Source organism: Canis lupus, chromosome 3 (assembly GCF_011100685.1).
Source record: "Canis lupus familiaris isolate Mischka breed German Shepherd chromosome 3, alternate assembly UU_Cfam_GSD_1.0, whole genome shotgun sequence".
In the NCBI taxonomy this organism is placed as follows: domain Eukaryota; kingdom Metazoa; phylum Chordata; class Mammalia; order Carnivora; family Canidae; genus Canis; species Canis lupus.
Window position 1 is genome coordinate 13,022,024 of NC_049224.1, and position 26,218 is coordinate 13,048,241.

Consider the following 26,218-nt stretch of genomic DNA (forward strand, 5'->3'; position numbering starts at 1 on the left):
GTCAATGGATCTACTTATGGCACCAACTTACACCCCAGAGTGTACGTAATACGAGATAAGGTCGATTGTGATAGGATCTTAAGTACAACATGATGTTACAAGGGATGAGAAGAGGGAGATTACTTCTGACATGTGTGTTTGGAAGATGGTTAGGAAAGGCTTCACAAAAGAGAATGAAACTCTTATTTACTGTGGTGTCGTCAACAGGGAGGTGGGGACCACAGACTATCCTGTACCAGGAACTGTGACAGGTGCTTTGTGTGTCTGATTTCAGTAGATCTTCAAAAAAACCCTAGGCGGTAACCATTAACTGTGGGTTTTTAAAAAAAAATTATTTATTTATTCATGAGAGACAGAGAGACAGAGAGAGAGAGAGGCAGAGACACAGGCAGAGGGAGAGAGAAGCAGGCTCCATGCAGGGAGCCTGATGCAGGACTCGATCCCGGGTCTCCAGGATCCCACCCTGGGCCGAAGGCGGCGCAAAACCGCTGAGCCACCAGGGCTACCCATGTGTTTTATAAATGAGAAAACTAAGGCTCAGAGAAGTTAAGTAACTCATCTAAGATTTCACACTTAAGAAGTACCAGGGCTTGGATTTAAGCACAGCTATGACAGAGATGCCCATGAACTTTGCTATAACAAGTGGACTCTTCTTTCTCCAAAAATTAAAATATCTGAGAGATAGAGGCTGAGACAGGACAGTCATTCCAAGTGAGCAAAACTACTTAAGCAAGCCTCAGAGGTGGGAAGAGATACTGAGTCCTGCGTGCGGTAGGTGAGATGGAGTAGAGTACTGCAAAATGAGGCAATCTGAACACTCAGTGGGAAACAGGATTCCATCTCAACTGAGTAGACTGTACGTTGATGAAACATATTAAAAGGGACACAGAGACTTAAGATAAAAATAGAATTCTAGGCTCTTCTTGCTCTTGGAAGAGGAGAGCACATGAAGTTTTGGCCTCTGATGCAACATGTGGGCAAACTTCAAAATAAACATCCAAACGTTGCCTGGCAACCATGACAATAGCCACAGCTCTTCTGGGAGCTAAATCCACGCCAGAGATTAGAGAAGTTTTGACCACACCCTATGTGTGTCTGATGATTAGCTCTGACACTGGGCCACCCCAAGTACTCAAAAAAAAAAAAAAAAAAATCCACAAAAGGCATGAAGTTAAACTTCTGGTACAGCAACTTGCACTGCTTTGCACACCCAAGTTTTCCAGTGTTTGTTTCTGTTTTCTGGAATGATAATTATTATGTGGGAAAAGGAAAGGGCAAGCTGCACAGCGTAGTTCAGTCATCAAAGAGTAGAAAAGAGCAGCTTTTTTTTTTCTGAAGTTGTGTTCACGCTTCTCGGGATTCTAGTTGCTTTTTTCTGATGCATGAAATAACTCCAACTACGTCTGACTTTGTCCAAGATAAAGCAGAGAAGTTATATGGAAAAGACAGCGTATTTTCCTCTTCTTATCCCTACCTTACAAAAGGTCTGTCTGGCCAGGACTTCCATAAGACTGTGAGTCAAATGATTTCAGCATAATAAAATATACATAGTGAACAATGAGGAGGACTGCCCTTGAAGAGCTGTGTGACCGTGAGTCTTAACCTCCCTAGAACACCATTTCCTCATCAGTAAACTGTTAGGCCGGAAAATTCTATAGTTCAGCAACTCTCTGATATTTTATGCTGTAAAGATGTAAAGCTTATTAAATAGTGTACCCAATGATAGATGTTCAAATGGCAAATAGGGGTGGTTAGCCTCCCACACACCTGGGGTCGAATTCCAGCTTGTAACTTCAGCAAGCTACTCAACTTTTCTAAATGCGGGTTTTTAATTTGTTAAATGGGTATAAAACCAGTGAGGATTAAATGACGGTATGTTTAAAAAGTGCTTGGCTCAGTGCCTAGCACATGGTAAATCCAAATCAGAGATTTTTATTTATTTTTTTAATTCTTATTTTATTTTTTATTTTTAAAGATTTTATTTATGTATTCATGGGAGACAGAGGCGGGGGGCGCAGAGACACAGGCAGAGGGAGAAGAAAGCTCCATGCAGGGAGCCCGACGTGGGACTTGATCCAGGGTCTCCAGGATCATACCCTGGGCTGAAGGTGGTGCTAAACCACTGAGCCACCCGGGCTGCCCCAAATCAGAGATTCCTAAAAATTTTATTAATACCAGCCACCCTAGGGCAGCCCTGCTCTGAGAAGTTACTCACAAATGTTATTTACCTCTCTTAATAAAAAAAAGGGTAGTATTGTTTTACATTATGGTATTTTCTTTGGATTCGATCTACATTCTAGATCTATATTCTAGATCTACATTCTATTCAATGCAGGAACAAGAATTTTGGTAGCAAAAGCATGGATTTGTATAAATCCTAAAAGATTATGCCCTCATTAATGCATATATGGTTACTGAGAGCATGTTTACTGTATAAAAAAAAATTCTGAGCTCTCAGAACCTTTCAGCTTGGCTTCCATGGGGCTTTCAAATTCAATCCTCAGGTTTAGGCCTAATGGAGAATGAGAGAACTTGAGAACTTTTATAAGTCCTTATGTTATAAAACCAACTTCTAACCTCAATCTCTACAAGGATGACAAACTCTAACAGAAAACTAGAGGGAAGTTATGAAGAACCAATCATGTGGAAATTTAGGTATGGCCCTGCCACATGACCATCTAGCTTCCCAAGTGAAGCACGGCTTGCTTACATAATAGGAATGATAACAAGGTTGCTATCAACCTGTCCAAGCTGATTTTCAAATAATTAAAATGAAAATATAAAGTGAAATCAAATGTCATTACAGAAACCATATAAGCAAAACAAATTCACAAATGTCTACTGACAGCATGTTTAATCTTTTCAAATCTTAAAGAAGTACTGCTGTTTAGTAGTTAGGAGAATGGCTCTGTAGGCAGACACCTGAGTTTGAATTCCAGCTCACACCAGTTGTGTGAACTTAAGCAAATTCCTTAACTCCTCTGAATCTCAGTTTCCTCATCTATAAAACAGGAATAATAATAACAGTACCTTTCACTGCACTTTATCCCACTTTCTCCTAGGAAAAAAAAATCAATGAAATAGAAGAATGGATTTTATTTTATTTTTTAGATTTTATTTATTTATTTATTCATGAGAGACACAGAGAGAGAGAGAGAGAGAGAGGAGCAGAGACTCAGGCAGAGGGAGAAGCAGGCTCCATGCAGGGAGCCCGATGTGGGACTCGATCCCAGGACTCCAGGATCACACCCTGAGCCAATGGCAGGCACTAAACTATGAGCCACCCGGGATCCCCAAGAATGGATTTTAAAAGTAAGCTTCATTTGAAATGGATGTAATTGATTATTTGAATTGATGAACATTGTTGCTTATCTAAGTTCTGTATTTCCTACATAAGGAACTTCTCAGTTATGTACTATTTAATCTTCAATTTTAAAATTTCATGTTCAAAGATGGCTAATTTATCCATTCTCTGCTGTCTACTTAAGTGTCTAATGAAACTCTGTCAACAAAACTATGATTTGCTAATTCCAGTGCACAATACTCCCTTTCACGCAAAAAGGAAACCTCATCCATCAGAGAATTTCAGCCATATTAAGATACTGAGTATAACAATAGAGAGAACACAATATTGATTTCTAGTGCTTTTTTGAATTTTAGATACACATTCCTCTTTCTGTTATTTAAACTACCTAGATATAAGCCACTGAGTGGAAAATGTTATAAGACCAGTCCACTGAAAAGAACATTGGAATCAAATAAAACCTTGCTATCTGTGTGACCCAAGGTATATTATTTAATCTCTTTGGGCCTTAGTCTTCTCATTTATAAAATTGTCCTAGTACCCTCTTACCTAGTTGCAAAATATGCAAGCAACTCTTTAAAAAATTTTTAAGTTTATATATTTTTAGTAATCTCTACACCAGCATGGGGCTCAAACTCATGAACCCAGATCAAAAGTCAGTGTGGTCTTCTGATGGAGATAGCCAGGTGCCCCACAAAATTTGTAACTCTTAAGAGGATTCAATGAAACCCTTTGTAAATCACTTACCACCATAGTTGTTCAATAATTAATAAATGGATGATTTCATTCTATTTATTTTTAAATATCAGATCCTGGAAATGTCTTCCAAATGACATACATGCTATTGGACCTAACCCCTCCCCCAGAGCATTCTAGAATTATTTTCAGATTATCAGCACTAGCTAGAATGTTAAGCTTTTATTTTTTCCTATTGAAAAAACCGTTATTTTATTTATTTGTGGCAGTCTGTAGGAGAATGTGGAGAAGTTACACATACACAGGGAAGATATGGTTTACCACTAGTTCAACTAGAGGTCTGTTGGGGTATTGTGAAAAGATTTTAGTTGCAAATATGTACATCACTGTTCATCATATTCAATCTTTGGAAATATTTGAAGAGATATAACAATATGACTGTCGGAAGGACTACAGAGGGAAACAATTCTAATTTGTGAGGCTAAGAATCCTATCTCACCATGAAAACGTTATATGAGAGTAATTCAGCACCAATCACTGCAATAATTAGAAGATTCTTGAAGGCAAGGGAAGGCTCAAACTCAATAGCTAAAAGAAATCAACCTTTCCTTTTGGATCTCTGAATATTCAGCAAGGAGGAATGCTGTTTCTTAGTGATGTAGATACTTTATGGCTAAAATCCCCAAGGATGATTAATTACTGATTGATTTAAAACTCACATTTACAGTAAGATATCTTATGGATGGTAATTTATTTTATAATACTGCTAGGGAAAAATAATCACTAATATGAGCTGTAGAAACTGTGAAATAGTTTGTAATTATTTAAACATTTTGTATTAAAAACGTGCACAATGTTTCCTGGCAATCAAAGTTATGTCAAACCACTGTGCAACGTAACTGGCCAAGCTCAAACACCTTAGCTCGGTGATTCTTGGTCCAGGACAGGTCACTCACAGATAGTACGGGAGGAGGAGGGAGACAATGAACACTCAGAAACCTATGAAGGGGAAAGAGTGGGAGGAAGAGGGAAGAAGGGCTGTGGACTAAAAAGCTGTAAGCCTCTCAGGTGGTTCTGAACCTCCTTGATGCTGAGGATCACTGCTTTAGATAGGTGAAAACCAGATGGCTTTATAGGGAGGTCAGTGAAATAACCATTGTTTTCTACCATCCATTATCCACTGGCACCTTTTTTCCTGGTGACAAACTTAGTCTCTTCATACTTTCACTGAGCTACAAGGAAGGAAGCAGACTACATAAGATATTAGGATAGATTAACAAAATTATTTTGCAAAAATACTTTCCAGCCAGTTTTTAAAGGAAGATTTTTGGTGCTGATATTGCCAGTCCAAGTTAATGAAAAGCCTAGATGTTCCCTAAGAAGACAGCCCTGCAATACCTCAACAATATTCATCCTCTCCAGTCTATGTGTTCTAAAACCCAGGGACATTTGGTACCTGTGATTATGCCTCTATTGCCTTGTCTTACACTGTAAGGCAAGAGCATGCAACAGACATCTCCAATCCCAATGTTGCTATCATTTTATAGGCAGGTATTCTGGACCAAGAGAGAAATCCTAATGCTACACACATCCAGTATGCAGCTCAGCTGTATGTGTGTATGTGTGTGTGTGTGTGTGTATGTATAAATGATCCAATTTTCAAATGACTAATCACATTTTCAGAAAAATAATTATTTGTCTATTTTTGTAGATTGGGGTCTAAAATTCAAATGAAAATATGTGCTAGGTGATGTGAATGAATCAAGTCAGTATGAAGAGAGGGTAATGGGCTTGGTGACAAAGTAGAGCGTACATTCCCCATCTAAAGGCTTTCAAACATTTAAAATACATTGTGCATGCCTAAAAATATTAGTCTGAATTCTGACAGGAGATGCCCTTTCTATTCCAGGTACATAGAAAGAGTTACTGGATAAGTTTTGACATAAAAAAATTAAAGATAGGGATCCCTGGGTGGCTCATGGGTTGAGTGTTTGCCTTCGGCCCAGGGCGTGATGCTGGGGTCCCAGGATGGAATCTCACATCCAGCTCCCTGCATGGAGCCTGCTTCTCTTTCTGCCTGTGTCTCTGCCTCTCTCTCTCTGTGTCTCTCATGAACAAATAAATATTTAAAAAAAAAATGAAGACAGCGATAACTAAAGAGATGATGAATATAAAAGAGAAGTTATGAATCATAGAAGATGAAAACTCTGGCTACCAGTTTCAATCCTCTGCTGTAGACCAAGCCCTTTGATACATCTCTGTAAATAAAATATTATGAGAAGATGCATGTGTCAAAGCACGCAAGATAATTACATATTTTAGCATGAGTATAGTTATATTCCAGGACTCTGATGACGACTAGCTACAGTAATGGAGTTGTATCAACATACTTTATTTAGCATGTTGGATATAAACACAATATCCATTTTCATGATAAAGGGGAAATATAAAAAGCACATGTAAGTGAAAAAGGTGAAAATAATTCTACTCCCCGCTACTTTCTCTGGCCACCCTCTTAGCATAGGTGTTTCTTAGCAGAAACATTATGCAATAGACCGAGCCCCTGATTACTCTGTAGGAATGGGGATCTCTGACCCCTCAACTAACACCTCTGTTTGGAGCAACTCCAAAGGCTCCAAGGTCTGGTCTAGGTCTTTATTCTTGTATCACTTGTGCAGGGGACCTCAACCCATCATAGAATCCAGAGGGTTTACAGAATCCAAAGGCTACACTTGCATGCTAAGTTGGCCTCAACCTCTTATGGGACTTTTGAGTGAAATAGAACTGGTCTAGGCGTTGCTTGTGGGTCATGATCACTAATCAGTGAGTTCATGAGGAAACCTCAGTATGATTCAGGAGTCTGAGCTCCTGTGGGTAAGTAGAATTTTTAGTAAATTCACTGAGATCTTACTGCATTGCTAAGGCCAGAGGAAGATTGCTTATGGAAAGGCTCTGCATAGTCGGACTTGCTTGTTAGAACAGGTGGTTACCAACTTTACCGGTGTACAAATTTATCTAGAGAGCTCATTAAGCCATAGATTCCTCCTTGATTCTGACTGGGTAAGTCTGAGGGAGAGCCCGGGAAATGTCCATTTTTAAATAAGTATCCCAGGTGAATTTGATGCAAATGCTCTCCAGACGACACATCATCAAATACTGTCTTAGAGAATGTCAAGGGGGCTCAGAACATCCTACAAGACTGGGAGAGCTCTAGGGCTATGGATTAGTCTGGAATCAGCCTACTGGCCTGCATTCTCTGTCCTTATAACCAATAACCTTCTCCTTGGCGTGCTTTAACAAATATCTGCAATTGAGGAGGCTTTGCTTAGATGACTTTCATAGTCTTCATTCCTTAGGAAACCATCAGCAACATATCTCTAACATATCACTACGTCTTAGGTGGAACTATTTTTTTTTTTTCCCCAAATGTGAGCTACTTAATCAATTGGTCTGCTTTAAATAAAACCCCACAGTCTATGTTTTCCTATACACATTCACATCTTTGTAACTTCTTTTTCATTATACCTATCAATGTTCTTATTTTAGAAAGTATATGAATCTGGAATATATGTCTTAGCACCAATGCGTCTAACTAAACAAGAGGAACGTATTTAATCCTGTAGTTTTTCTGATATATTGAATTAATAATCTGCCTACTAGGAAAGTACAATGGTTGTCACCAACAATTGCATTTTGTTTTCTATGTGAATGGCTTTTAACTTCAAAATGTTAGGGGTGCGGGATGCCTGGGTGGCTCAGCAGTTGAGCATGTGCCTTTGGCTCAGGGCATGATCCCGGATTCCTGGGATCCAGTCCCACATCTTGATTTGAAAAATAAGACTGGTTTTATCAAATGAAAAAAGATAAATAGGAACCCGTTTTCTTCAGTCCATTCAGAGAACAATCAAGGAACTAAATTCATCACTAATACTGTATAATCAACTCTTCTCATGCAATGGGAATTTTTTTAAAGCATGTGAATGGAACCACAGCTAACATTTATACTTGACTGTGCTGCTTCATTAACACTGCCCTGCAGTCCGCAAAGCTCACCTGTTTATAACAGACACCAAGGGTCCTTGCAGTGCCTACATGGATTCCCAGCCCACCCTCACTGCTACTGGCCGCTTACCCTTTCTCCATCCGTCAGCCGATGCGGCTTTTCCCACTTCGGCATGACTTTGCTAACCGTCACCACTTTTATGCTATAATGTCTTCTGGGATCCAGACATCACTCCCTTCCCACCACATTCCCAGCAACAAATGTCCTTTTAAATACTGAAAAAAAATCAGTGTGCAAAAGTTGAATTCGATGCCCACAAACACACTAGGGAGAGACACTCAATAGCTCTTCATTAGAAAATAGTCTCCACCTTTGAGCAGCAGATGCCACTCTTAAGGACCTTCTCTGCAATGCAGAGGTTTTTGCCCTACACAACACCTCAGCCAGCAGACACTTTCCAGGGTGGCTGGTTGAGCATTCCGGTTCCTCCCGATGTATACAGGTGGGTTCCTAGAAGACTAGTCAGAGAACCCAAGGCCTTGCCCCTTAAATAAGTTTCCTCAACTCTGCCTCATGTTCTCAAGCTGTAATAGAGGAACAAACAATTTGCCTCTTGACCCTATGGGCACAGGAGAGATTGTGAAATCTCTATGAATACACCTTGCATTCTTGAAAGACAGATACAAAGTACCCCTGAGGGATGTTATGGGACCAGTCTCGGGTCGTGTTCAAGGAAACAGAACCAGAACATGTTGCAGCATATGCCGCACCGCACCCTGCACGTATCAGGTATGGGCAAAGGTTACCCAGAGTGAGCTCATCCTCTAAAACGGAGGTCAGCGCAGTAGGGACGGCAGGGCTGGGACGCGAGGGGAAGGGGAGGGGCCGAGCCATAAAACTGCCAAACCAAACAGAGCTGCTGCTTCTCTTCTTTGCATTTTTTTTCCAGGTCACACAAATCCCTGGTTGAGGGGCCCACCCGCGCTTCAGGGTCACCAGACACATTCTCGGCGGAGGAGCCCACAACAGTGTCCCCGGCAGGGAGGAGGGGCGGGCAAGCGACACCCTGCAGCTTAGGGCCCTTCTGGAAGCGGTGCACCTGCGGGCTCCGGAGGCCGGGCAGGGTCACCAGAGGAGCTCGCAACAGTGTCCCCGGCAGGGAGGAGGGGCGGGCAAGCGACACCCTGCAGCTTGGGGCCCTTCTGGAAGCGATGCACCTGCGGGCTCCGGAGGCCGGGCAGGGTCACCAGAGGAGCTCGCAACAGTGTCCCCGGCAGGGAGGAGGGGCGGGCAAGCGACACCCTGCAGCTTGGGGCCCTTCTGGAAGCGGTGCACCTGCGGGCTCCGGAAGCCAGGCAGGGTCACCAGAGGAGCTCGCAACAGTGTTCCCAGCAGGAAGGAGGGGCGACCAAGCGACACCCTGCAGCTTGGGGCCCTTCTGGAAGCGGTGCACCTGCGGGCTCCAGAGGCCGGGCAGGGTCACCAGAGGAGCCCGCAACAGTGTCCCCGGCAGGGAGGAGGGGCGGGCAAGCGACACCCTGCAGCTTAGGGCCCTTCTGCAGGCAGTGCACCTGCGGGCTCCAGAGGCCGGGCAGGGTCACCAGAGGAGCCCGCAACAGTGTTCCCAGCAGGGAGGAGGGGCGGGCAAGCGACACCCTGCAGCTTGGGGCCCTTCTAGAAGCGGTGCACCTGCGGGCTCCGGAGGCCGGGCAGGGTCACCAGAGGAGCCCGCAACAGTGTTCCCAGCAGGGAGGAGGGACGGGCAAGCGACACCCTGCAGCTTGGGGCCCTTCTAGAAGCGGTGCACCTGCGGGCTCCGGAGGCCGGGCAGGGTCACCAGAGGAGCCCGCAACAGTGTTCCCAGCAGGGAGGAGGGGCGAGCAAGCGACCCCCTGCAGCTTGGGGCCCTTCTGGAAGCGGTGCACCTGCGGGCTCCGGAGGCCGGGAGGGCGCGGGGGGCGGCCCGGTACTCACTCGGCGCCCGACTCCGGGGCCCAGGCACTCGGGCTGGCTCCTCAGGGCGTCGGCATCGCCGCCCGGCTGGGCCGCGGCTCCCGGGTCCTGGGTGGAGCCTCCGGCCGCAGGAGCCACGGGGCGGCCCCGGACGCGACGCAGCCGCTCCCCGCCCCGCCCCGCCCCGGCCCCGCCCCCGGGAAGCCTCGCGGCCCGGTGCAGCCCCCGCTGGAGCCCGAGGCCCCTGACAAAGGGAGCGAAGGGGGCGCCCTTGCAAACACGCCTCCCAAATACCCCTTCTCAAGCGGTACAGCAAGCTCATCGGGGCCGCCGCCCGGGATTCGCAAGTCCTCAGGCCTCCAGGGGCAGGGGGGTATTTTAGAGAGCAGTTGCACCGTCAAATTTCTGCTGAATTATCGCACATGTTATCTTATTATGATTTAAAATATCACATACGAAAAATGGACTTTAAGCCAATGAATAAAATGAGAATTCATAAGTATGTACTGCTATGAATGTATGAATGAATAAATGAATGAATGAATGAATGAATTAAGGGAGGGAGGGACGGAGGGAAAAGAAATGGAATTTGTTCTACAAGGATGGCAACTGATAAATACAGAATAAATGGTAGTGCTAATAGAAAAGAGGAAATCTGAAAAGAAATGTGGAAAGCCCACTTTTCCCAAAGCCACAAGCCAGTCACAGTAAAGACTCTGGACACTGATCCCGGGGTGTGTCCGAAGGAGGAGGAGGTGGTGGCGGTGGGTGACTGGGGAGCTGAGACCTCTGGCCTAGCTGGTGACAGCTGAGCAGTGACTCAGGGCTGCTTCCAGCCAAAGCAGAGGTGACCGCCAGCTGGCATGGAAAAGGCAGAGAGCTCATGTGCACAGCTTTGTACGCACACCAAGCAGAGAAGGTGGGGTCCCTCTACTTTCTCAGCAAGGTGTTCCTCACAGCCACCTTATTAATTTTCACTTTTTGTTTACTTCTGTTAAGTAAAGCTGGTGAAGTAAGAGCCCTTCTGAGTCTAATATTTTATGATTCCCTGAGCAGAAGACCTTGTCCTTAAAATTATTCTCAATGAAAACACAGTTTAAAGATCCCTTATTGAAGAGTGCCTGGGTGGCTCAGTTGGTTAAGCTGCTGCCGTCGGCTCAGGTCGTGATCCCAGGGTCCTGGGACCCAGCCAGCATCAGGCTCCCTGCTCTGCAGGGTGTCCCTTTCCTTCCTCCCCTCCCCAGGCTCATGCTCTCTCTCTCTCTCAAATAAATAAATCTTTTAATAATTCCTTTTTTTATCATTAATATTTTCTTTCCTTTTAATTTTTTTTAAATTAAGCCTCAGCTCATATAGGTTTCACAGGCATTCATTTCCCCCTATGACAAAAAGACCACAGGGTGACTTATTTGGGCCACACCCCAATAGGGATGAGTCCTGGGTACCGCAGCCCCTAGTTGGGCAGCAAGTCTTCCTCACTGCAGGTGAGGGATCCTGTGCTCCTCAAGAGTGCAGACGAGTAATTACATGCTATGAAATAAATTTTTATCTTATCTTGCTGTACGTGTAGAAAGAGGCTCCTTTTCTCAGAAATGAAGAGGGATGTTATTACTTCCTAATGTGCTTTGTCTACCTTTGAGGTTCATCCTTTCTCCCACTGTGGTCCTCAGATCATCTGCATCGGACACTCCTGGAGGTAGCTATTAACTATATAAAAACCCCGGGCCTCACTCTACCCTCTTGAATCAGAATTCTTGGCTTGGAATCTGAGAATCTGTATTTATACCACTTTCTCCAATCACTGTTTAGTTAATCTAAGGTACAGGTAGTCTGAGCTACCTGTAATCAGAACAATTCAGCATCCTTGCTTCCCAAAGTGTAGTTGCTAGACCAGCAAGAACAGCAGCCTAGGAGGTTGTTAGCAGAGCAGTATCTCAGTCTCACTGTAGACTTCCTGAATCAGAATCTTCGTTTTAATAAAAACCCCACTGGTTCAATGTGAATATTAAAATATGAGACTTCTCTGAATCTTGTTTTCCAAACATTGGTTGCTTGTGCATTGCCTATAATATTTGTAATTGACTATATAAATGTTTTACATTTACTTAATATTTGAAAAACTGGATTTACTTTTTAACTTTTAATTTAGCCTGACTTAAGGAAAACTATCCTTGGGATCATGAGTTTGAGGTGCTAGTTTATTTTTTGGCACCTTAAAATATATACATGATTATTAAAATAAAAATGCTTGCCTACTTAACACACAGAGTCCGCCTCCAAATCACATGTGGTACCTGTGGGTGAGGCCGACATTAAATGCCAGAACACACATAGTTTATTCAGCCTCTCAGTAATCTTATGAATGAGAAAATTAGCACCTGAGAGGAGAGCTATTTTTTTTTTTTTTTTTTTGAGAGGAGAGAGCTATGCCAACATAGCTATTTTATGGCAAAACCAGGAGCAAAACCACAAAAGAATTCTCTGATGGGGGCTTATTCCTTCGCATATCTTCTCCTCTGCTGCTGGGAGAAAAGTTGTTTGTATCTTCTTCTGTTTTATTATTATTAAATGTATTTCTTTTTTTTTTTAACTTATTCATGAGAAACAGAGACAGAGACAGAGACAGAGAAAGGCAGGCAGAGACACAGACAGAGGGCGAAGCAGGCTCCATGCAGGGAGCCTGACCTGGGACTCGATCCTGGGACTTGATCCTGGGACTTGATCCTGGGACTCCAGGATCACTCCCTGGGCTGAAGGCAGGCACTAAACCGCTGAGCCACCCAGGGATCCCCTCTTCTTCTGCTTTAAAGGCCTAATATTGCTGAATAACATATCATGATTTATTTATATTCCTGTTCAGTTAGGCAGTTCTCCCGTTTTCCTTTCTGTAGTAGATATGTCAGTTGGCAGCTGGCCACACATTTGAAAACCCTTACTACATATTAATAAATTTCCCATCTAATCAATATGCAAAGTAGAATCCAGAACATTCACAATCCCAGATTCCCTTGTAATAGGGTTGAGGTATGTGACTTTTTATGGTCAAACAGATGTGCCATAAAAGAAGGAGACTGGAAGTGAGCAGTGTAAGGAGACCACTGCTCACCCAGAAATCTGTGTCTGACAAGGCACATTAATCTTCAAGATTGGCAGTGGCAGAGTTTCTGGCATCCAGTCCTAACTGTGTTTGGTGCTCAAGCTGTGGTGGCAGCAAAAGAAGCTCCGATGGTGTAGCTGGGCATTGTCCTTAGCTGTGGAACTTCAGATTCCCACTGCTAGCGCCTTCTGGATCCCTCCACAAGCTACTCCTGCTATCCTTAAGAAATTCTTTTTTGGTTTGAAACAGATGGATTCCAGGTGGAACTAACAGCCTTAACAAATATATCTTCTTAGTAGTTTCTGCAGCCACATTCCTTAATGCAAGTTCAACCTTGGTTTCCTCACCTGAACAGGAGGTGGTTACGATACATATTGCCTGAGAACTCTTCCAGAGATAAAACTGCATGACTGATTATGGGTCACAACTATTTTCATACTGGCTTTAATAAAAGCATGAATAATTTCTGCAGCCTCATTAGTCTTCATTACTAATTAATCAAAAATTGAATATTAATAAGCACTACCCATTTTACAATAATTATTTTGAGTTAGAAAGACTTATGCCACTTAAGCACTTTGGGTCTTCTAAGCCCAGAAATGCACGATAGAAGTGGTATTATTTGTGCACATAATTACTCATTTCATAAGAACGCCCATAAAACAGTTCTGCAATACACGGCAACCATTCTATATCACACAGCTTATGCATGACTTGAAATTAAATATTTAACTTTTAAGACAGGCTGTAAAGTTTTCTTTGTAATGGCAGAACTATAATTTATTTTAGTTTTTAAGTTCAATGTGTCAAGAATCAAGAAAACCAAGACTAATTCCCATGGCCAATTATATCTACTATTTTGTCATGTCATGTGCCGGGGTAATATGTTGCCTGTGCGTGTTATCAGAATTAATTGTATAATAAAAGGCTTTAAGTGATCACAAATGCTATTACCCCAGCTTTTCTAAATGATGCATGGGAATGACCTTTGTATGAAAGTGATGATGATGCAGGGGTACCGGATCGCTCAGTCAGTTAAGTTAAGTTGATTTTGGTTCAGTGATGACCTCAGGGTCGTGAGATCCAGCCTCCCATGACTCCAGTCAGATTGAGGTTCTCTCTCTCTCTCTGCTCCACACCCACCCCAACTTGAGCTTGCATGCGCTCGTGTGTGTGTGTGTGTGTGTGTGTGTGTGTGTGCGCATGTGCTCTCTTGCTCTCTCTCTCAAATAAACAAAGTCTTTACGGTGTTGTTGATCCTGAATTAAAGCCCTTTCAATTAGACATCAAAAGAAGAAATAAGCAAGTATAATATATACGTATATATATATTTTTTCTTCCAAATTCTATAAATGTTAAAAATACGAGAAGGAAAGGAGTGAAGAATAAAACCCTGGGGAAACTAATATTCAGGGAACTGGTGAAGCAAAGTGAGTCAGGAACATGTAGTGAGGGATTGCAACAGGACAGAGAATAATGTAGGTAAGGAGATGACAATGTTTTAGAAGCTAAGGAAAGACTGTCAGGTTTGGTATTAAATAAATAAATAAATAAATAAATAAATAAATAGGTGGCTAAAATGTCTCCACCTCCCAGCTAGGCCCCCTCCTTCAGTGTCTTGAGACAGAGCAGGGTTTGGGGGAGATATCAAAATTCTTTATAACCTCAGGATGACTGGATGATAACTTTGTGTGTTAAAAAAAAAAAAAAAAAAGACAGAAAAGGGACTGCTCCTTATGGCTAACTTCAAGAGAAAACTGGGTGTGATTTTCTACAATGTACTAACCACCACACTGCCCAAGAATTTAGATAATTCCAAAATTTGAAAATCACCTAAAGATGATTCACTAAATCTCATAGGGCTGGGGTTTTCTAATGAGCCTTCTCATTTTTAGAGGCATAATTTAAATTTATTTAGTAAATAAAAGTACTATAAAAGACAGGACATATTTGAAAAATCTTTTTTAGTTTCTAAGGTTTATTTATTTTATTTTATTTATTTATTTATTCATGAGAGACAGAGAGGCAGAGACACAGGCAGAGGGAGAAGCAGGCTCCATGCAGAAAGCTTGACGTGGAACTCGATCCTGGGACTCCAGGATTAGGCCCTGGACTGAAGGCAGCATTAAACCACTGAGCCACTCAGGCTGCTCCTCTTTTTAGTTTCAGACATCCAAACAACAGAGTATGAAGCTAACAAGATACATTTTTCTAACATCTACTAAATGCCAGGCTCAGCGCAAAGAGTTTTATATATTTTATTATCATGTACTTAAGCCTCTTGGCAGATCTGTCAAGAGCCATCCTATCCCCATTTTACAGATGAAGAAAATGAGGCTCTATGGGGCTAAGTAAACTTGCTAGTAATAAGTGGCAAAGAGGCAACTTGGGTTTTTTTGGCAGTGCAGAAGACCTCTTACCCATACTGAGCGTTGACGCTGTAGTGCCCCCAAATCTGTTCAACTCTGGCCAACTTTAGAAGCACTAAAATATGAACTCTTAGTCAAGCAAGCAACCTATCTCAGAAAGTTCGCAAACTTTCATAGGAAAGCCACCAGTTTTAAAGGAAAAATGTTTATTTAAAATATTTGTATAGACAGTCCTGAAATAAGTTAAGGTTTTTGATGGTCTCAGACATACTGGAAAACCACAAGTGAAATGGGCTGAATATAACTAGTTTTAAATGTTGAAAACTACTAGCTAAAATTGTACTTTTTGTTTTGAAATATGTTGTTTCAGTGATTTTTAGAAGTTGCAAAACTCTGAAGAGCTGTGTTACCAAAGAATGCTCAATTCGAGCTTCTGGGGTCCAGCAGTGTCGAGGACCTTATATGAACAGGAAACCTGGGTTCAAACCCTACCTCCATCTTCCTGGCTTTGTGAACTTAACCTCCCTGAGCCTTGGTTTCCTTAGGTATAAAGGAATAATAATTATAACATTGTGAAGAGACTACATAAGATAATTATATGGAGCATTTAGCAGAGAGCCTGGTGTGGCTAATGCACATGAAGAGAATCTGAATTATTTTCTGAAGAGGTGAGAGCACTATATTTCTACTCATGGTATGTGTCAAAGTCCACTATTATTTATAGGTATTGTGATAATAATATTTACTGGACACTTACTATATGCTAAGAAGAATTAAAGCATAAATGGTTTTACTAGGCTTTAAATCATTGAAATCATTATTAAGAAATTACATCCCCCTTCCACTCCTCCCCACATAGAAATGATACTTTGTTCAAAATTTATCATGACATACAGGCACTATTTGCCTTCTCTACAGACCCCACCCACAAATGATGGACCTGAAGACTAGGTCCATCTTTTCATGTTTAAGAAATGACTGACCTTGGTGGCTGGGGCTGTTCCACCAGCATGGGTTCTGGAAGGTTGACTGCTCTCAAGGCTTCTTGCTTTTTTCTTAAAAATAAAAAATATTAGTTTCAATGGGGGAAACCACCTTAACAATGTAGACAATGCAAATTTTCATATCCATACAAATATCTTCTCAAGCAAACTTCAGACTAATATACTAGTAAGCATACAAAAAAATAAATATATTTTTACATTTTTCTTATCTTTGCTCCAAGACTATATAAACATTGAAAAGGAAGAGGAAGTTAAATAAATCTCAATTGCTCGAGGGTCAGTGATTTTGGAGACCTACAAAAATCCTCACATAGGCAGTTGCCATTTCCTCCATGGGCCACTTCCAGAAACAACATCCCTTGATAAGTGGGTGCTTTCTCTCTCACCGTGCTAGAGACTGTGTGTTAGTACTACCTCTAGAGTGGGTGATTTAGCAATAAGTATCAAAGATGTAATTCTACTTGTAAAAATCTTAGAGAAATAAGAACAGAGAGCATAAGCCTTTTTTCTTCAAAGATATTCATCATAGTATTATCACAGTAAAAAGCTGAACACAATATAGGTAATAGTAATGAATGTTTACTGACTACTTACCATGTGCCAGGCAATTATTTTATTAGAATAATACAATGACAGATAATAATAGAGTAATAATGCTTTAGTAAGAGTATCTATTTAGAGCATTACTGCAAGCACTGTAAGTGTTTTAAGTACGATGTATCAGGGATCCCTGGGTGGCGCAGCGGTTTGGCGCCTGCCTTTGGCCCAGGGCGCAATCCCAGAGACCCGGGATCGAATCCCACATCGGGCTCCCGGTGCATGGAGCCTGCTTCTCCCTCTGCCTGTGTCTCTGCCTCTCTCTCTCTCTGTAACTATCATAAATAAATAAAAATTAAAAAAAAAAGTACGATGTATCATAACTTAATCTTCATAGGAACTGATACAGAGCTGGTACTATTGTTATCCTCATTTTATGGGTGAGGAGACTGAGAAATGGGGAGAGAACATTAACTCAGCCATCATCACTGCTGGTTAAAGTCTGCTTCAGATCCCATTCTCTTACTTGCCTGTATTGCCTCCCCCAATAGAGGATTATTTTATGGACAGCTACAGGATGAAATATCATTTTCAGAAGAACACTTCATTAAATGAAAACATATTATTCATATTTTATATGAAGAAATATTAGCTTATAAAATAGTGTGTATAATATGATCACTGAAGTTCATATGAGGTTATTTTCTGATGGTGCAGTTAAGAGCGATTTTTAAAAATTTTCTTTGTCCTTTTTTTGTATTTTCTTATAAAACTATACCACCATTTCAATTGATAATAGAACAATAAGTGGAGGGCAGAGAAAAGGAAAGGTAAAATATACAGCTTCTTTCTCAACAAGGCCTTGATATGTCTCTTATGAAGATCCATATCTCAGAGAGGCAAGTTGACAAACTATACAGTTTTTATAATGTCAAATGGTGAGACTATGCTCTGACAGCTGTCATATGTGTAAAACGCACTATAAGCATTGAATACAGGAGGGACAGTACTGCTGGTACATAGCATATTAAGAAGTTGTATGTCTATATAATGAAATTTTTAAAAATATATAATTGAGAGCAACCTGGTTTAATTCTTTAATATTTAGCAAGATTTATATGCTTGATTTTTTTTTTTTTTTTTTTTTTTTTTTTTTTTGAAAATGCCTGCCATCAAATCTTGAGCCAAAGCCTTCTTTTCCTTCAGGGGAAATATCACCTCTGCAAGCAGAAAAGTCAAAACTTAGCTTATTGTCCTCAAAGTATCATCTTTACATGCCCATGGCTGACCACATTTAGAGCACTTCTGGAAGGTCACCAAAGCAGCAGGGTGGACACATGTTAATGAAATGGGTATCCAAGAGGCCTAACGGTCATTGACTTAAGGCTCCCAGACATCACCTATGGACTAAAATCTCTCCCAAGCATACATGCAGTGCCATCGGCCAAGGGAAGAAGTAAGTCTTAGATAAATGGGATAAAACTAAAAGTGGCTGTGAAAAAGCCAGTATTGTGACGGCAGTATGGGAGATGGTGAGCAGGAGCAGGGGCAGAGGGAGAGGGAGAAAACGGCTCCCACTGAGCAGGGAGCCCGATGCAGAACTTGATCCCAGAACCTTGGGATCATGACTGGAGCCAAAGGCAGACGCGTAAGCAACTGAGCCACCCCTACACCCATTAAGGATCAGAAGGGAAACCATCAGGAGGATAGTGCCCCTCATCCCCATCTGTCAGGTCAGGGGCTGGCTGAGTCATCCCCTCCTCCCAATTGAACATGCCACAGGGCCTCAGTCCTACCGACTGACAGAGAACATGTGATCTCTCCTACAGTCCTAAATGTAAACAGGCCCTATTTTCATGGACTATGAAGCCACACCTACTTTAAGCAGCCTCTCCTACTCCAAAAGTGGTTCAGAGTCTGCCAGTCAAGAGACCCCCAAAAGAGGCACCACATGCTTGAGCAGTGAAATTCAGTGACTAGAATTAGATCACTTCTATCTGCAGCTGTGGAAAGGTATGAAAAGAATGAATTACAGACCATTTTCCTACGTCTGCCATAGTCCACAATAAAAATTGTTTATTAAAGGAGTCAGAACTCAAGTCTTAAAAACTGTTTTCAAAGTATCAGTGAAGTTCCACGAGCCTGGCAAAGGGTTGCTATGTCACTATATCCTAAAATCTCAGAAAAATCCCCCTGTGGAACCCAGCAGAGCAAGGTCCAGAAGGGTCTTTGACATCTGGTGCCAGACCAGCAGGACCTGTTGCTCTGGCTCTCACAGGTCTCGCTCAATAGTGACACAGCAAAGAGTTGTGTCTCACAGCAACTCCTAAAATCTCAGGAAAGGTCCCCTGAATGAAGCCTTATGTTATCCTGAGACTTAGTGACCACAAAGAAAGGTGCCAGGTTCCCTAGAATGAAGGCTCTATCTTTTGATATGTGCGGCAAGAATCCTGGCTCCCCCAAATGCCTACTGAGACCATAGGCAAAAGCATGCATGTGTCTAAGCACTGTTTTTCTCATCTGAAAAAAAGAATAACCATACCCATACCTAGGACAGAGGTCGAGAGAATCAAAGGAGATGAGGAAAGGTCTGTGGCCCATACATTGGAAATCCCTACTCTGGAGAGACCCAAAGTTCTTGATCAAGCAGCAATGAAATAGACTGATCTCCCCAAGGGCAACCCCAACAGGCCTCGTTTTAACTCATGAGGAATCTTTAGTGGCTGTTGAGAGTTTTCCATTAGCTTTTATTATTTAAATAATCAGGAAAAAATTATTTCCTTTCATTATAGAAAAAAAGGTGATTTTTATTTTCCTTAGGACTAGCCATGATTCTAATAATGGAGACAAGTTATTTGGGAAGAGTTTGATCCTTTTGAGGTTTGCTTTTAAGCTTTGTTAGGGAGGATGAAAGCAGCCTTCAGAGTAGACTAATTTTTTTTTCTTTTTTAAATACAGGGAGGATACCCTTATGAGTACCCAATGATTCTGACTGGAGGGAACACATCACACTCCTAGGTCTGCATGAGCTCTGGGAATTACACAGAAGGTGTAAATGTGATACACCTAACCCACAGCCAGACATACCGGGATTACTCACTAAGTGCTGGCTAAGGGGGGCCCAGGACTACTTACAGGGTTAATACTGAAAAGCCTCCCTATTGAGTGAGGCCTGCCAGCAGCAGGTCCTGCTGGTCTGGCATCCAATGTCAAAGAACAATCCCTTTTGGACCTTGCTCTGATGGGTTCCACAGCTGCTGGCATTGTCACACAGGTCTCGTGTGTGTGTGTGTGTGTGTGTGTGTGTGCAGGGAATGAGGTGGTGGTGATTCAGGGTCAAAATATCTGCAGAAATAAATATGACCTCGATGTGTTTCTTCAGAGTAGCAAAGACCCTTTTGAGGCACTACAAGGTGTCAGATGTCAAGACACCACAGGGATGATTTCAACAGTTTTGTTGCACATTTAAATGGTGGCAGAGTGCCTGGAAAGCACTAAAACTCAGTATGTGAACAAAGAAGTAAGGTCAGTGATCAGGCTTATGAATGAGAAAAATTTAACAACTCAACTTCAAAACTGCTCAAACACTTTCACAGGAAAGGAAGGAACTTAAGTCCGTAAGCTGGGCCACATGCTCCTTTCAAGTACAAGTGCATTTCCCTTTTACACTTATGAAGTTTGTGCATAAGGATATTTGGATTTAAAAGTGTAAGGAAGGGGCGTCTGGGTGGCTCAGTCAGTTAAGCGTCTGCCTTCAGCTCAGGTCATGATCCTGGGGTCCTGGGTTCGAGCACCGCACTGGGCTCCCCACTTGGCCGGGAGCCTGCTTTTCCCTCTCCTCTGCCTGCCACTCCCCCTACTTGTGCTCTCTCCCTCTGTCTCTCCCTCAAATAAATAAAATCTTAAAAAAAAAAAAAAGGTGTAAGGAAATTTAGATTTAAAAAATGAATAAAAAATTAAAAAATAAAAATTAAAAAAAATAAAAAAATAAATAAAAAATGAGGAGGGTTTCTACCCTGAGCAACTAAAAAACTCCCAGAGAATAATATGAAGCAGTGGGTTTCAGACATTGGACACCAGGCAGCATGGGATGTTTCCTGACAGGGAAATAAATGAGTGAAGGGAGGCTTAGGAGAAGGCTAAGGAGAAGCTTCCTGCCTGGAGAAGTTTCCAGGCTGCATGAACACGGAACATGGAAGAGGAACCCAGGAAGAAGCCATCGATCTCGGGTTGAGGAGGTAGAGATGGGAATTCCACAGACCAAGGGGGCTTAAGCGGTTCACAGGGAAAGCACCAGAAAGAAAAAAGCTGCAACAGAGAGCCCCAAAGGTCTGCATGTGTATCCTGCGAAGAAACCCCACATCTGGGTAAAGAGCACCCAGAAGGAGCAGAGGTATAATCCGGAGGGCTCCCACAGATCAGGAATAGAGTGTGTCCCCAGCAGTCAGAATCATTGGTAGAGTCCACAGAAGGACAGGACAGTCCACCTCTAAAGGCTGCTCTGTTCCAGCCAAACAAAGCTTAAAAGCAAACCTCAAAAGATTAAACCACTTCCAGGTAACTTAATTGTGTCCCAGAACATAGTTCCAGGAAACTTAAGGCAGCGGTGACAATAAACAAGCACCCAACTAGATGAAGCTCACATCTGTTTGACATCAAATAAAAAGCTACCAGGCATGCCTAGAAGCAGAAAAAAAAAAAAAAAAAAAAAACCCTTATTAATTTTCCATAGGTAGGAAAATAGAATGTTCAAAAAGCATGGTATCTTGATCGCAGCACTGGCTACAGGAATCCCTACGTGTGATAAAATGGCATAGAACTACGTACACACATTGTTCCAATGTCAACCTCCTAGTTCTGATATTGTACTATAATTACCTAATACGTAACCAATGTAGGGATACAGGGGACCTCTCCACAGTATCTTTGCAACTTCCTGGAATCTACTTATTTCAAAATAAGAAGCTTTTAAAAAATAAGTTAAGAAGGGACATGAAAGACATTTTCTTAAAAATCACCCAAATCAGACTTCTAAAGATAACAAAATGCAATGTCTGAGATGAAAAATACACTGGGATTAAGAGCTGATGAGGTATCGCAAAAGAAAAGACTGGTGAATGTGGATTCATAGCAATAGAAAATAGCCAGAATGAAACAGCGAGTAGACTAGAGGGTGGGGAACAGAGGGTCAGGGGGCCGAGGGACAACCTGAAGCAGCCAATCTATGTATAATTATCGCACCCTCTAAAGAAGAGGAGAGAGATGGGAACAAAACAAAATAGATGAAGAACTAATGGCCAACAAACACATTTCCAAATCTGATGAACCCATCAATCCAAGCAGCTCACCAAATCCCAAGCAAGATGAAGGTTTGGGTATGAATAAAGGGGCAAGTTGGTTTTTAGATGCCCATTCCTGAAAGGCTTCCCAGGATGATGAAATCTACCTGTGGGGCAAGAGCTCTGTCTCATGCCCCAGCTGACCCAGCGCCTTCCCTGCAGGGAGAGGGTCAGAGTTTCTACAGCCATAAACCCAGTGATTCTTTTCTCCCCCCAAAATGCAGGCAAATGGGGCACCGGGGTGGCTCAGTGGGTTAAGCTCAGCATGGAGTCTGTTTCTCCCCCTCTCTCTCCCTCTGCCCATCACTCATGCTCTCCTCTCTCTCTCCCCTCTCTGTCTCTCTCAAATAAATAAATAAATAAATAAATAAATAAATAAATAAAGTCTTTTTTAAAAAATGCAGGAAAATGGAGCTGGTCTACTTTTCTACCAAAGTAACAGCAGATATTCAATCCTGGGGAGCCCTTACCAGAGCAGGCTAGGGGATTCTTTAGCTCAGAATGGTCTATAAGCAACAGATCAAATATTATATGTGACAAAATTTTTGAGCACATAGTTACACAAGCAAGAACTCTTGTGTTAAACGAGCATTGGAATCCTCAAAGGTTCAGTGTGGCTGCTGGCATGCTCAAATAATTTCTCAAGATACTTTTGAAATATCAAAACTGTTGAACTGTTTTTGGAAACAGCAACACATTCGATTATCCTTAGATGCAAAACAAACATTTATCCTCCAAATGGAGACTTAAGTTTTTGAAACTCCCAAAAGTTAACCAGATTCACACGTGATAATTATGAGAAGGCTATTGAACTGGATGACACTGATTGACTTGAGCGAGAAAAATCCTGAGGAAGAGAGAAATTCTTTGTGCTTTGATGATAACAGTGGAATTCGTTTCAACATTATTTGACCAACAGAAAAACATCTTAACTTTCTATATTTTCAGGTTACCAGTGGATTTCATTTTATTGATATGAAGCCACCATTTTCTTTCCTTTTTCATACCTCTTGCAAATGGATGCTTTTTAAAAATCACCACAAGAGGGGAGGAAGGGGGAAAGGATGGAGGATTAAGGGTATACGTGTCGTGATGAACACTGAATGACACATAGAATTGTTGAATCGTATTGTACACTTGAAGCTAATAAAACACTGTATGCCAATTATACTTCAATAAAAAAAAATCAGTATATGGAAGCTGTGGCCAGAGAATAACTGATAGTTTTTTTCTCTTTCTTAGCATTTTCCAATCGGTGCATTTTTAGATCTGTGGTTTCTTAGACTTGATGAAATGTAGTGGTTTTCAGGATGAAAACTCTCATTAAAATATATGTTTTGACATATTTGTTAACAAATCAGTTCCATTACTTAATAGTTACCCTATAAAATGACAAGAAGCATTGTGTTTCCACATGAAAACACATGCTAAATTGGAAAATAGTATCTAGAAAATGATTGTCTTTCAAAAGGGTACGCAGATTCCCCAACACTAGCAATTACAAAGCTTGACTTTTATCTACAAATGTTCCTTTATACCATGGTCGTAAATAGTGTACAAATAAGTACAAGTTGCTTTTATTACCAAAGGAAGTATAAATAAATGTATGCTAGCACAGATGCAGTGCAATAAATAGGATACGTTAGCCCCTGGGAAACACTGATAAATAAGTCTTAGTGAATAAATCTTACTATTAACTCATTGCATGGAAATTCACTTATTGAATGAAATGCCTCATGCACACCACTATGGTAGCTGCACTTCGTGGAGTTTGGTTATATTCTAATTAGTCAGTACACACTCATCATCTTCAAGCCAACTCAAGTCTTTCTAGTCCTGGGGTGGCTGCCCTGACCAGCAGCCAAATGCTATCCTTCTGACTCTGAGTCCTGCTGTGACTCAGCTTCCCTCTCTGTTGCACGTCCTACTCCCCAGAGAGGGAATAGCTGTCCCTACTCTTCCTTACATTTCAGATTCCTGGGACTGGGAATGATTTACTCTTTTTTTAATTGAAGTATGGTTGACACACACTGTTACATTAGTTTCAGGCGAACAACATAGTGACTCAACAGCTCCAAATGCTATGCTGGGCTCTCACAGGTGCAACTACTGCTTGTCACACGCACTCTCATGAGTGCATTGACTATATATTCCCTACGCTATGCTTTTTATTTCCGTGGAATGACTTAATCTTACTTCCTGAACTTCTTCAATGAAAAGAAGGTACAACCCAAGGAAGAAAGATGGAAAGAAGAGTTACAAAAATGAACAACAGTAGTAAGAAAGTTTTTGGTGTTGGCCTTACATCGAATTCTTAAGATTGGTAATTTTATGAATACTATTCAGAAACTAGTTAAAAGGATAGATTGCAAAAAAAAAAAAAAATTCAATTCTGGACTTCCCTACCGAATACCTATGTGACCCTGGGCAAGTTATTTAATCAAGCTTTGCTTCACTTTCCTCATCAGGAGAATGGGATTATTGTAAAAGGGGTGTGTGTGTGTGTGTGTGTGTGTGTGTGCGTGTAATTGCTATACTTGTGTGAGCTATTATTATCAAATGCTCTCAGGTCAACAGAAAAACAGTGCTACATAATTTTGTTCTCCTCTTGTCAAACTACTTCTCACTATGACATTAATAATTTATATAGTCTCTCTCCTAAGAATACCTGCAAATTCAAAGAGGAGCCAGGGGAAGCAATGTTTACCTCAAAGGTTAAGAAAGCTGCTAACGGTGGGATTACAGACAACAACAACAAGCCAACTGGGGAAATATGATTAGATGGTACCTCCTATATTTATCTACTCAATAAGATTGCCCCTTCAGGGGTGGGGATGGTGTGTACATCTAAATGTCTTTAAACTATATGGCATGTTTTAGGGGTATTTTTTATTTTTTTTAATTTTTTTAAAGATTTTATTTATTTATTCAGAGAGAGAGAGAGAGACAGAGAGAGAGAGAGAGGCAGAGACACAGGCAGAGGGAGAAACAGGCATCATACAGAGAGCCTGACGTGGGACTCGATCCAGGGTCTCCAGGATCACACCCTGGGCTGCAGGTGGCACTAAACTGCTGCGCTACCGGGGCTGCCCAGGGGTATTTTTTAAATTCACACATGTGTGTACTTCTCAGAAGAAAACGTCGGTTTTCATCAGATTCCAAGGGGACTAAGAACTATAAATAGTTAAGAATCCTTGCCCTCTAAGCTGCCTTAGTGCTTAAATCCTTAACCCTATCCATATCTAAGAGACACACTTCTACTCAAACACGCACATGTGCGCGTGTGCACACACACACACAAACACACGGTGGCAGCAGCTTCGCTCTGGAACTATCTCTTAGAGGTTCCAAAGAAAAAAGGCTCACGTATACGAGACTTCTCTTTTTAGGGTCTAAGGAGACAGATGCACGGATTTAGTTCTGATCAGTGTTAAAAACACTCTCTTCCATTATTCTGTTCATTATCTGATGCTGTTTTCTATTCTTTCCCTTCTGATGAAAAATATACATTTAGAACAAAGAAAAAAGTAGAAAGAAGGCAATGTAAATTACTCAAAATCCTGCCAATCAAGACAGCTACTTTCAGTTATTTTTCTCTTTTGTAAATACAAAAACATGCACAAGACGTTACAAATACATTATGTACATTATGTAAGTGAAACACATCATAAGTCTGTCACCGTTTTTTTAACCTAACACTCTTCTCTGTCATTAAATGTTCTTTGAAGTATGGTGTTAAAGATGCCTTGGTTACTATACCTGTGTCATAACTTCGTCAATTCATTACTGCTGTACATGTGTTTCTCTCCTAGTTTGTTATTATTATTTTTTAAAGATTTTATTAATTTATTCATGAGAGACACAGAGAGAGAGAGAGAGAGAAGCAGAGACATAGGCAGAGGGAGAAGCACACTCC

At 41.6% G+C, this 26,218-nt stretch overlaps 1 protein-coding gene across 20 annotated transcripts in view; it reads right to left on the reverse strand.

The window, feature by feature from the left end:
- CAST (calpastatin) overlaps nt 1–26,218 on the reverse strand; it is a 111,672-nt gene that overhangs the window by 63,279 nt on the left and 22,175 nt on the right. For 16 of the 20 annotated variants that reach the window (XM_038532283.1, XM_038532279.1, XM_038532278.1 and 13 more), the window contains exon 3: nt 16,406–16,477. In XM_038532283.1, coding sequence (XP_038388211.1) covers nt 16,406–16,477 — 72 coding nt within the window. Of the gene's footprint in view, nt 1–9,977; nt 10,079–16,405; nt 16,478–26,218 lie in introns of those variants that run through there. The other 4 variants (XM_038532291.1, XM_038532289.1, XM_038532288.1 and 1 more) reach the window with 3 other exon arrangements.